At 45.1% G+C, this 13463-nt stretch overlaps 1 protein-coding gene across 4 annotated transcripts in view; it reads right to left on the bottom strand.

Moving 5' to 3' along the window:
* Positions 1 to 13463, bottom strand: part of Phf20 (PHD finger protein 20) — a 120769-nt gene that overhangs the window by 52817 nt on the left and 54489 nt on the right. For 3 of the 4 annotated variants that reach the window (XM_006988275.4, XM_006988276.4, XM_076571040.1), the window contains exons 3-4: positions 11016 to 11187; positions 7865 to 7949 (exon numbers count right to left, since the gene is read on the bottom strand). In XM_006988275.4, coding sequence (XP_006988337.1) covers positions 7865 to 7949; positions 11016 to 11187 — 257 coding nt within the window. Of the gene's footprint in view, positions 1 to 7864; positions 7950 to 11015; positions 11188 to 13463 lie in introns of those variants that run through there. The other variant, XM_042276618.2, reaches the window with a different exon arrangement.

Below are 13463 nucleotides of genomic sequence, written 5' to 3'. Positions count from 1 at the left end.
CTTTTCCTATTGCCCATTGCCCAAGCCCTGATGCCTCAGTCCAAACCATAGGTCCAAAACACCAAATGGCCACTATGAAATGACCCGAACTCTGGCCAAAGGCCTGGAGGCTCCATTGCTACATAGCAATATACTACTCCTGACCCTTTTGATAGCCAAAGGACTAAGAGGCATCATCTTAGTCCTCGCTCACACTAAACAGCCTACAAATCCAACAGAAGAGAAGGAGGCATGACAATGACCTCGCCCCACTTCTGAAGCAAGGCCCCAAATCTACTTTCAGTGTAGAACTTAAACATTTTCCCAGGGGTGGGAGAGTGGTTAAGAACAGGCTCTGCCCTTCTAGAAGGTCTGAGTTGGTTCCCATCAGCTGACTCACAAATGCCTGTAACTCCAGCTCCAGAGGATCTGACACCCTTTTCTGGACTCTGCAGGTATACACACACAATTTAAAAACAAAAACAAAAACAGCCGGGCGGTGGTGGCGCACACCTTTAATCCCAGCACTCGGGAGGCAGAGACAGGAGGATCTCTGTGAGTTCCAGGCCAGCCTGGGCTACAGAGTGAGTCCCAGGACAGTCTCTAAAGCTACAAAGAGAAACCCTGTCTCAAAAAACAAAACAAACAAACAAACAAAAAAATTAAAGACCATTTCCTTATGGAATTCCTCCGTGGCTGGCTGATAATAGAGAGCTCTGCTGGCCACAAATCATATCTAACAGGTAACATGTAAATATGTGACAGAAGCAAAAATAAATACACCCTTGGCTGAGGATGTAGCTCATGCACAACACTCAGAAGGCTGAGTTCCACCCTAATAACAAGAAAAATGTTGCCTGCCCTATCTCTCCTAACCTGATACAAGGGCTACTACATACCTTGGTTAGCTTAAGCAGCCCTTATCAGTGCAAGGTCAAGCAAAGGAAGGCCTTGGCTCTGGGGCTAAGAACTCATCATACCAGCTGATCTTAAGCAGTCAGAATGCAGAAGAGGGTGAGAATCTAGCTCCAGCTGCTCTGCAAGCTTTTCTAAGGCCTATATAGTCAGTTCCAGGTCAGTCAGAGCTGGCTTACACAGTGAGACTCAATCAAAAACAAAAATAAACAAAAACCACATGTTTTCCCACCAGGTATGGTGGCCTATGGACTCAAGAGGCGGGGGGACAAGGCCAGCCTGTCTGAAAGCGGCCACAGAAGCGCCTCAGCATCTGAACACAGACAAGCATATGACTGAAGGGCTTTCCTCCCCAAGCCTTTTCTTCTGAGCTATTTTACATACTGGCCTTGCTTTCCGCCACAGAAAGTTTCCCAAACCGTTCATCCCAAGCCATATACCCAGGGTCTCACTAAGTTGCCCAGTGTAAGAAATAAAAATTGTTGTAGTCCATTTCAGCATCAGGCCTGCTTAGAATTCACTGAGTACAGATAAGGCAGGGGGCGCCAGGCCCACCTTGTCTCAGAATTTAGAGATGGAAAGCTACAGGTTTGGTTCTACATGACTGAACCCATGATCAGAAGCCCCATGTCATCCAATAAACAAGGCTTTGTGACCTAAACCAGTAAGAAAAGGTAATTGGGGAAGGGGTCCTGACATATGAGAAAAGACCAGAATTTCTAGCATCCGGGGGCTTTGGAAACCACTGTCTTATGTGAAATCAGCATGCCAGTCACTTTTGCCTTTTCTCTATGCTGATATCTTTTCTGTGGAATTACATGTTAAAAATTGCTTTATTTTCACTAGTCTTGTGAATTTACCATCTTATTTCCAACACCGGGCTGGCCTTGAACTATGATTTTCCTTCCTCAGTTTCTGTCTGCCTGCACCAAACCTATATTCCCTCTCTGATTTCTAACTGCTCAAATAAATCCTGATCAAAAGTAGCAAATGGCCCATAACTACACAATGAGAGCCTATCTTTTAAAAAAAAAAAAAAAGCAACACCGGGCTATGGTGGCTTGCACCTTTAATCCCAGCACTGGGGAGACAGAGGAAGGTGGCTCTCTCAGTTCCAAATCAGCCTGGTCTACAAAGTCAGTTCCAGGACAGCCAGGGCTATACAGAGAGAAACTCGGTCTCAAAAAAAAAAAAAAAAAGAAGAAGAAGAAGAAGAAGAAGAAGAAGAAGATTGGGCACACTTGACACCCTCTCTGGCATGAGACTAGTGAACACCTAAGCATACTGGATGTGGTAATTTGAATGTAATTGGTCCCATAATCTCAGAGAGAGTGACACTATTAGGAGGTGTGGCTTTGTTGGAGTGGGCATGGCCTTGTTGGAGGAAGTGTGTCACTGTGGGGGAAGGCTTTGAGGTTTCCTAGGCTCAGGATACCACCCAGTGTTTCAGTCAATTTCCTGTTGCCTGCAAGACCTAGGACTCTCAGCTACTCCAGCACCCTGTCTGCCTGCACGATGCAATGCTCCCCACCATGATGGTAATGGACTGAACCTCTGAAACTGTAGGCAAGCCACCCCAATTAAATGTTTTCTGTATAAATAGAGTTGTCATGGTCACGGTGTCTCTTCACAGCAATAGAAACTTAACTAAAACATTGGACAACTTGTGACCTTTCAGGAAAATTCTGTTGGCATGCTCTCGAGAAATAGGCTTAAACTACAGAGATGCAGTTCAGAAACTCTAGAGCCTCACAGACCTCAAACCTCAGCTCTATTTATGGTCTTTGTGTTCATTCATGTTCATTTTCTCCTGTGAGCTTAATTTCTCACATATAAAATGAGGACAACTTTGATGGTAATAACCTTTCTACATCTGTAGGAAGACTAGATGAGATAAAGGTACAAATTCCACTAAGTACAGAGGCACAGATCTAGCACTTGGGAAGCGAAGCCAACGTAGGCTACATAGTGAGACCCCAACTTAACAGCCACGAAGTGTGGAGGGGGCAACTTAGCACAGAGACTGTCACAGAGAAAAGATCAGTACGTGGCTTAGTCAGCACCACTCGGAAAGAAGAGCACCATCAACTCCCTCCACAGACAACACAATGAGGACAAAGTCAGCTCCTGCACATGGGGGCCCAAGTCCTCCTTTTATTGTCTTCTCTGCAAAGCTGTTTACAAGGGTACCAACCTCCCCATAACCCAAATGTCGGTTCAGTGACAGCTAAAGGAAATACAGAAAGGAACTGCCCTGCAGAGACCCGAGACCATTTCCATAGCATTTCCTGTTATAAACACAAGCTCCAGGCACTGGCCCAAAATAGACTAAACTGGAGGAAAGGGGAGCACGTGACTAGAAATAAGCATTTAATTAGGAAGAGGACTTGCTTAGTGCGCTCACTCACCCTTAATCCCAGCACTCAGGAAGCAGCAACACAAAAACTGCTACAAGTTGAGGCCAGCCTGGTCTACATAGCAAGTCTCAGGCCAGCCTGGGCAACATAAGATCAATAGGAAGAAGAATCACCTGTCTGGTTCAAATGCTAACCACTTGCAGTTTTCTCAATGAGAAAGCCTTTGGGAGCAGTGGTGCTCCACTGAGGCACAGAGCCCTCACAGTCACGTGGTTCTGATTTCCTTGAATAAAAATGGAGACGGAGCATGGCAGTATACACTGGAAAACCAACTCCTAGGGAGGCAGATGCAGAAGGAGCACTTACGTCCAAAATTCCAAGGCCAGCCTCAGGAACCTAGCCAGACGATCTCAAAGGGGGTTAATGTTTGAAAGAGGAGCCAAGAGCCCAGGACAAGAGCCAAGATCAGCTCACCAAAGATGGGCGCGCGCGCGCGCGCGCGCGCGCGCACACACACACACACACACACACACACACACACACACACACACACACACACACACTTTCTTTCTTTCTCTCTCTCTCTGAGCAGAATCCTGTCTTTGACTCCTACATACAGAGAGTGAGGGTCTAACACAGACACCAACTCAAGTGTCTAAATGAGGCTCTTTTTCCACTGCCAAAGAATCAGTAAAAAGCTGGCCATGGTGAGCCGGGCGGTGGTGGCGCACGCCTTTAATCCCAGCACTCGGGAGGCAGAGCCAGGAGGATCTCTGTGAGTTCGAGGCCAGCCTGGGCTACCAAGTGAGTCCCAGGAAAGGCGCAAAGCTACACAGAGAAACCCTGTATCGAAAAACCAAAAAAAAAAAAAAGCTGGCCATGGTGGCCCCCATCTGTAATAACAACACTTGAGAAAACTGATGCAGGAGGATTGCTATGAGCTCAAGGTCAGCACTGGCTGCACAGTAAAAACAGGCCAGCCAGGAGTATGGAGTAGGATCCTAATTCAAAAACAAAACAAAAGCCAGCTGTGGTGAAAGGACTTTCTAGTCTCAGTACTCTGAAGGGAGAGGCAGTAGGGTCACAGGTCAAGGGCATCCTCAGCTACACCAGGAAGTTCAAAGCCAGCCTGGGATCTGGGAATCTCCCTCAAAGAAAAACAAAAACCCCAAAGACCCATTATCAATGACAAGTACTGTTCTCCCTCTTTTCCAAGTGTTAAGCAATGTCCCTAAGAAACTCTTGAGTTGTTATTTAGGGCTGGTTAATCAAGTCTGACTCCCCAAGACAGCTGCTGCTCCCTACTCTGTCCACAGTCCTTACAGCCTGCTCAGCCAGTGCTCAGCTTCAGGAAAACCTCCAAGGAAGTTAAGAGCAACAAAGCTAAACCAGCTGGTCAGTGGCACTCAGCACTCAGGAGGCAGAGGCAGGTAGATCTCTGTGAGACCAGCGTGCTCTATAGACCTAGTTCCAGGACAGCCAGGGCTAAAAAAAAAAAAAAAAAAGGTTAAACTACAGACGATTTCACAAGCTGCCGTTCACTGTGCTCTACTTCCTCCTAGCAGCATGGGCTAGACAGAGTAGCCTAGAGAAAAGTCAAAGGGCACCCTGCCAGCAGAATGCTTCCTCCTCACAGGGCCCATGTGACTACTGAGAAAACCAACTGAGGCAGGTCGAGAAATCCAAGGTAGAAATAAAAAGAAAGCCAAGGGCTTGAAGATGGTCAGTGGTAGAGCACTGTCCTGCACACATGAAGCCTTAAGGTTTCTCTAATCCCCAGTCTCTAAAAACCAGAGAAAGATGGACAAAGGGAGAAAAAGAGGATGTCAGGGCAAGACAGCACATGCCTGTAATACCAGCATTTGGGAGATTGAGGCTGGAGAAGTGCCACAGGTTCCAGAGCCAGCCCTGGTCTCAAAACAATGCAAGACAAACAAGCCCACAAGTCCCAGAGAAAAGCAGCATGAAGTAGGAAGCTCACCTACTTACTCTACCAGACCCAAGAATAAAAGCTAACTAAGCCCGGAGACAGCACCTAAGAATCTAAGGACTGGGGACAGAGCTCACAGGAAAAGAAATCACTGGCTTCACTTCAAAGTAGGCCCAGACCTGAGCTCCTACAAAAGCCAGCTTTCCCAGCATGCCTTGCTAACCTCCTACTCAGGATTTAGCCCACTCCATATCCTCTCACCCCCTTCCAATGGGTCTCAAGAACCAGCAAGGCTGGCAACACAATACAAACAGGCCTTGGCAGAAATCCCCACTCAGTCCCCATGCCCTGCAATTAAGTAAATGAAGCAGGTGGACTTAATTCAGAGCTACAGAACCAATCCACCAGGATAGCCAATGACCACTTCAGAAGCCCATGGCCTTCCTGTAATGAGCTCATAAGGAAACAACAGAAAGGATTTTTTATATTTGCAATGTTTTAGTTACCCCAGTTATTTTGTTATTACTGTTTGATTTGATTAGTTGTGTTGTGTTTTTCCCTGAGACTGAGTCTCATTGTGTGGCCCAGGCTGGCCTCTAACAGTATGTAGCCCAAAGCTGATGCAAATTTGGGATCCTCCAGTCTAGCCTCCCAAATGTTGAGTTACAGGCATGTGCCACCATGCCCAACTGTAGCTGCCCCGGCTTAAAAGCCGTTTAAAACTGCTAATTAGCTATAGCCAATAATTGGCTAATGATGTTTATTCCTTAAATAATTACTTCAAAAAAATCTCACAACCATCCCACACAGCCAGCCACACCCTTCTCAGGCTTACTAGGATTTGCCTGCACCATCCTGCTCCTGCACCATGTCCTCCGGCCCCACTGTACACTGGCTTTGTTTTGCATTACTAGGGCTTTTGGTTGTTGTCATATGCCGAGCTCAGGGCTCTGCATACTAGACATTAACTGTCAGTTCCTAGGACTTCTGTGACCTCGAGGAAGCCACCCTCTCCTCTTCTAAGAGATCACTCCCCCTACCACCGCCACAAAGCTCCTAAAATCCTCTTCATGGGCCCTTCCCTTGCCCTTGTGCATCTGATCCCAGTCATACGATTCCAATTCTATCCTCCATGGACTCGGCCATCTCCCTGTTAACTGCTGCCATTATCTAAGGAGTGACTCATGGAACACCCCTAAGTTTTCATCCCAGCTGAAGGCCTGAAGTTCTCCAACAGAGCACCTGCAGTGCATCTTTCTGGAGGGGAGAACATGACCAGCACTAATCACCCGATAGCTTTTCTGGCCGTTTATGAACGTAAAGAGTGCCTGGCTACAAAAGCCAGTAAATGAAGACCATCTTGAAAACAAGAATCTGGAGAGGCAGAATGCCTCTTGACTTAACTATGTCTGTTCCTAAGAGGACTTGCAGTGGTTTAATATGTGAGCTTTCCCCAAAACAAGCTGTCTGTTGATAAGATATATGTGAAAACCACTAATCAGAGATGTTATTTTGAACACAGGCTTTTATATATAATTGGGAAAGATGGAATTATCCAAATGGACTTGATGCGAACTGGAAAATCAGTAATTGCTTAGACAGCTCAAAAGATGGAGCCTCACTTGGGAGGTTTCTTTAGACAATGTCAACCATTCTCAGACAAAACTTAACCATCCCAACACTTGGCAGAGTACTGAATAAACAGCTAAATAACTTCATGGAATGAAAAACCAATGTGGACCAGGCATGGCGTGCATGACTTTAATCCCAGCACAGGAGGCAGAAGCAAACAGGGATCTCTGAATTCTGGACCAGGCCAGACTACACAGTAAGTTCCAAGCCAGCCAAGGCTTCACAGTGAGACTCTGTCTCAAAAACAACAACAAAAGACCAGTGTGGGTTGTTGTTGGCTTTCTGCTTTGTTTTGATTTGCTCTTCCTCTCTTTTGCAGTGCTTTGGACTGGTCCAGGGCACCATGCATGCTAGGCAGCTCTGTCAGTGAGCTACATCCTCAGATCTTGACCTGACACAGCAGGGCCCTGATTGCCCAAAACATTCACTCCCAAGATGAGGGCACAGCACAGACATCCTACTGGAATATGCTAAGGACAAGAAACCACATGGACCCAAAGTCCCTTCTGATCATAGGAACTTCTCCCCATACCACTCCCTTGCATTCAAAAATTGCACATTTTTGGATCAAAGTCCCTGCCCTGTATTCCCACATTTTCAAAACTCTAGCAAGGCAACCACACTGGGAGTTCTGTATCCAAGCCCCTCAATTTCCACCCTAAATGACCTTGTATCCATCCACAAAGCGTATTTTCAAATGTTTGCTGATGTTCATTTAATCCATAAGTTGTTCACGAATAATAAAAAAAAAACGGTATTTACCAAAATATCAAGAAGTTCTAGACAGAAAGGACCTGCAGGCTTTTCAGCAGAGTCCACTGTGACTGGCTGAGGAAATAATGACTGGAATTAATCCCCTCTCTCTCTTTTATTTCTGGTGCTGGGGACTGAACCTATAGCAGATTCATGCTTTGTATCTAGCTTTCTTTGCATTTATAATCTCTTCCTACTGCCAGGCATATTAACTAGAAAAGAACTATTCCTAGACAATAAATACTGATACACTATTAAATTAAAAAACAAAAAAACAGCTGCAATTGCAACACCTTACCATCCTTGTTCACAGCAGTGACTTTGGCTGGATAAAATCGACAGTCAGACCAGCAAGCAAGCACCTGCTCGTTTATTTGAAATTCCTATTAAAAAAAAAAAAGTAAATGTCCAGTTACCAACAGAATTCCATAGGGTGCACTTTATAGCACAATTCATAAAAGCAGCTGGGAGGCGGGAGTAGTACAGAGGGCTGGAACAGTGCTGAAAACAAGCAATCCTAGCCCTGGGGGACACTAAGGCAAAAGGACATGAGGCCAGCCTTGGCCACACAGAAAGACTCTTTCTCAAAAATGAACAAAGGGCTGGCAAGATGGCTCAGTGGATTCAGTGGATGAGGCAAGTGTGGCCAGGCCTGGCAACCTTTGGAGTTCTATTCCTGGGACACACTTGCCAGAACAAAGGACAACTCCTGCAAGTTGTCCTCTTGCATCTAAAACCTATGCTGTGGTAGAAGTGCACATGAACACACATACACAAAATAAATAATTTTAATAATAAATTTTAAAAAAAAAAGGGTCAGTCAAGGTGACTCAGCAGGTCACAAACCCAACAACCTAAATTCAATCCCCAGGACCAACATGGTAGGAAGAACCAGCTCCTGAAAGTTTTTCTGCACATGTGTATCATACATACACAAACAAATATCATTTTTAATTAAAAAATGACAACACTTGGAGCTGGATAGATGGCTCAGTAGTTATGAGTACTTGCTGCTCTTGCAGAAGACTTGGATGTGGGTCCAAGCATCCACATGGAAGCTCAAAACTGTCTTAACTCCATTTCCAGGGGATCCAACACTCGTTTGGCCTCTTCAGGCACAAAGGACACACACACAGTATATATACGTGCAGGCAAACACTCATAGAAGAATATATAGACACACACACACACACACACACACACACACACACACACACACACAAACACTCATAGAAGAATATATAGACAGACAGACGACACACACACACACACACACACACACACACACACACACAAACACTCATAGAAGAATATATAAACAGACAGACGACACACACACACACACACACACACACACACACACACACACACACACACACACACACACGTGCGTGAGTGTTTACCTGCATGCTTACCAGACCAACAAGAGTGGATTGGAATGGGCTATTGAGACACAAGATGATTCTGATGGTCAGCACAAAGAGCCAAAAGTAAGAAGGCAGAAGCTAGAGAGACAGCCCAGGGGTTAAGAGCACTACCTTCAGGAAGGTGGTGGTGGTTTCAGAGGCAGAGGCAGGTAAATCTCTATGACTTCAAGGCCAGCCCCGTCTACAGACTGAGTTCCTGGACAGCCAGAGCTACACAGAGAAACCCTGTCTCAAAAAAAAAAAAAACAACAACAAAAAAAAAAGTACTTGCTTCTCTTGCAGAGGACCTGAGTTTGGTTTCCAGTACCCACGAAGTGGCTCACAACCATCTTTATAGCTCTAGTTCCAGGAGATCTGATGCCCTCTTCTGACCTCCAAAAGCACCAAATATTTACACGCATGCAAAACCCATACACATAAAATAAATAAATCTTTAAAAAAAAAAAAATCTGGGCATTGTCATATGCCCCTTTAATCCCAGCGTTCGAAAGCAGAAGCAGACAGATCTTTGTGAGTTCAAAGCCAATGGGGTCTACACAGTGAGTTCCAGGATAGTCAGGACTACATAGTGAGACAGTATCTCAAACAACAGACTAACTAATAATAAATAAATAAATAGATAAGGCTGAGACTTAAGAGTTCCTAAGCCAGGGAGGTCTGCACAGGCACAGGATAGCACCCAGACAATCTTCGCCTAGCTGGTATTCATAATGAAAGGGAATCTAGGATCCCAGGGCTACCAGAGAACATGGCTAGTTTAGGAGCTGGAAGAAATGAGGCTACTTCATCTTCAGGGAAGCGGCATTCATGGCATTTCATGCCACCCACACTACTGCCAGGTCCCTGACCAAAGGAGGCACTCATCACCTTTCCTATTTCATACTCTTTTCTCAGCACAGAGTTTGCATTCACAAATTCTAGAGGATGAACATGGAATGATCAAATGGAAGAATAGTGAACAATCCTAAATTGGAAGGAAAAAAAAAAGCAGAACAAAAAGGCCAGCCAGAGTTCAAGTTCCTCAGTGAAGTTAAAATGGAAACCAGAATCCAGGCTGAGTCAGATCCCAGAGCAAATGCTACCACAAATGTCTCAATGTCTGTTTTAAACAAAAGTAAAGGTTTGTGCGTCATTTTGAAGGTAATTAAAGCTCCAGGCACAATGATGAAAACAGTTCTCCAGGGCTTACACAAGACTGTATAACAAACTCAGGATCCACATATAAAATATTGCTCAAACAATTGGAGATCTTCATGGACACATTATCTAGTATACAACATTCTAGACACAGTGGATCTAGATTTCAGCCATCCATTCATTATTCTACAGTCTGGTGGAGGGATAGTTTTAGTTATCGTTGGTTTTAAGATGGGTCTCATTATATAGTTCTGGTTGGTCTGGAGCTTGCCATGTAAACCATGCTGGCCTCGAGCTGTACAAGTGTCCTGCCTCTGCCTCTCAAGTGCTGAGATAACAGCGCCACTGGTTTGGTTTGGTTATTTGGACAGAGTCCTTGACCTTTTGACCCTCCTCTGCCTCCACATCCTCAGGGTTGGGATTAAAGGCATGTATCACCATTCCTGGCATGGGAGAAGTGGTGTAGGGTGTATTTAAGACAAGGTCATTACTTTGTAGCTCACGATGGCCTCAAACTCACAGCAATCCATGAACCTTGGCCTCCCAAGTACTAGGATGAGCAACTATACCTGGCTTATTATACAAATATTCCTACTGTGTACCCAGCAGTATTTCAGACACTAGGAAAACAGTGTTCTCTAAAAGAGACATAAGATCCTATTCATGTGGATGAAACCCCAATGTAAGTTAGCTTCTACCACATCAATTCATCAAACAAGTAAAAACTAGACTCTTACAGAGAGCACATGGTTACCACCACAGGCCAAGGTAAGGATTGCTCACCAGTGGGTACTGACTTGCCCACTAAAGATCAAAGGCCAGACACAAACTACCTGCTGCTGATCGGCCTCATTCATTACAGAACTCCACTGATTGGCTACTCACAGAAGATCCATCCTCTTCGTGTAAGCCCTCTTTCCTCAGCTGGATTTTCTCTAAAGGGCGGAGATAAGGACTGTCCCAGCAAAACCACTCATCATAACGATGGTTCCAACGCTTGAAATGGATGAGAACTTTCCCTTCTTCGTAGTCAATGTCTTCAATGTGAGCCGGATACCTGAGTCAGAAAAAAGGAAAATTACCTTAATGCCTATCCAAACATCCAAGCCTCTTTTCACAGAGCATACATAATACTAAGTATTTATGATCTGCTATTTTGTTCTTTTTTAATTTTGTTACTTGCTTTTAAGTATTTATTTATTTGTATGGATGTTTGGCCTGTATGTATGTTTGTGTATCACTTGGGTACCTGTTGCAGCCCACAGAGGTCAAGAGAAAGTGGGACTGGAGTTACAGATGGTCCCGAGCCACCATGTGGGTGCCAAGGAATCAAGCACAGGTCCTCTGGAAAAGCAGCAAATGCTCTTAACTGCTGAGCCCCTCCAGCACCAAAGTCCTGCCATTTTGAAGCCAGGCATGTGGTACTGGCCTGTAATGCCTGCACTCGGGGGCTAAGGCAAAGGGATTGCTGCAAATTTGAGGCCAAGCCAACTTGGGTTTCATGAAGATTATGTCTCAAAAGGGGGGGGGGGGACCTAGCACTCTGAGAAGCTGTGTAACTAGGTCAAATAAATTACAGAAGTTAATAGACTTGGATTCAAGTCTCATGGGGCAAGGCTGACGCACACCTGTAATTACAGCCCCTCACAGGCTGACGCAGAAGAAAGTGCCACGAATCCTGGGAAGTCCCATGAAACCCAGACTAGAGACCCGTCTCAAAAATTAAAAACAATAATAAAGTCTTGAAATGGAGCAAACCAGATGGTTAGAGCACTTGCTGCACAGGCTGATGAGCTCCATTCCCCAGAACCCACACTGGAAGGAGAGAGAGTGAAGTCCAGAAGTTGTCCTCTGACCTCCACGTGCACGCTGACATGGGCACACACTCAGACTTTTTAAGAAATCTCAACAGGATGCTCTCTTTTTCTTTCTTTTCCTTTTTTTTTTTTTTGTTTTCTTTTTTTCTTTCTTTTTTTTTTTTTTTTTCTCCGAGACAGGGTTTCTCTGTGTAGCTTTGGTGCCTGTCCTGGATCTCCCTCTGTAGACCAGGCTGGCCTCAAACTCAGAGATCCGACTAGCTCTGCCTCCCGAGTGCTGGGATCAAAGGTGTGAGCCACCTCCGTCCGGCCAACAGGGTGCTTTCTTAGCTGAAGAACTATTAACCTTCCAGAGCATGCGTTCACTCGTGTGAAGTTGGCTATAGTTCCAGTTAAAAGAGATGACAATACACAAGGCCTGGGGACAGAGGTGGCAAGAGACAAATGTGAACTTACTGGTTCTATTAGCATGTGCCCAGTGACTGTAACACCGCCTCATGAGGTTAGGTTTTTGTTTAGTTTGGTTTGTTTGCTTTGATTGGTTAGTTTTCTAAAACAGGGTCTCATGTGGCCCATGTTAGTTTCAAACACTATATAGGTAAAAATTCCTCAAACTCCTGATCATCCTGCCTCTACTTTCCAAGTGCAAGGATTATTGTGAGTGCTAGCATACCCAGCTTTTCCTGAGCCTTTTTAAACCATATAATGAAGTACTGCACGGATATTGAAAAGAACAACATGATTCTACATGTCCTGATGTAAAAAGCTCCCATGATGGATTAAGACAGAATGCACAACACTATGTAGGCTAAGATGTTACATGAAGTGTTTAATTTTTATTACATTTTATTAATTGTATGTGTGCTTGCATGCCACCGCACACAGGGGGATGTCAGGGGACAACCTCTAGGAGTCAAGTCTCTCTTTGCAGTGTATTGGTCCCAGGAACAGAACTCAGCCTGTCAAGCTTGATGGCAAGTACCTTGACCTGCTGAGCTGTCTCACAGGCCCTATTACTTGTATATTTGAGGTTTTTTGTTCCTTTGCTTTTTTGAGACAGGCTCTCACTATGTAGACCTGGCTGGACTTGAACTCAAAGAGATCTGCCTGCCAATGCCTCCTGAGTGCTGGGAGGTGTGTGTCATCACACCCAGCTATTACTAGTTTTTAAAGGAAGGTGAATATGTCCAAATATCTGGGGGATGCAGAAGTGTGGCCAGCTCAGCCTATGGGCTTTCAGTCTCCATTCCACTCTTTCTAGATTGAGACTTGGGAAAACAAACAACATCCCCCATTCCCTTCCAATAAGCAATCAAGATGACCAGACCATCCATACACATGTCAGTTTGTTAAAACGCAGCTCCTGACTAAATAGCTTGGCCTTTGACCTCAGATCACTGAGGAGCTCCTGGACGTGGCTGCTGCTGCTCTTCAAAAGTGAATGTCTAGCCACCAGCTGCTACATCAGTGGTAAAGAGCAGCCGTGTGGGTGGCAATGCCAATAATGACTTCCTAG

The sequence above is a fragment of the Peromyscus maniculatus genome, chromosome 4 (assembly GCF_049852395.1).
Source record: "Peromyscus maniculatus bairdii isolate BWxNUB_F1_BW_parent chromosome 4, HU_Pman_BW_mat_3.1, whole genome shotgun sequence".
NCBI classification, from domain to species: Eukaryota; Metazoa; Chordata; class Mammalia; order Rodentia; family Cricetidae; genus Peromyscus; species Peromyscus maniculatus.
This window is presented reverse-complemented; position numbering and strand designations above follow the sequence as displayed.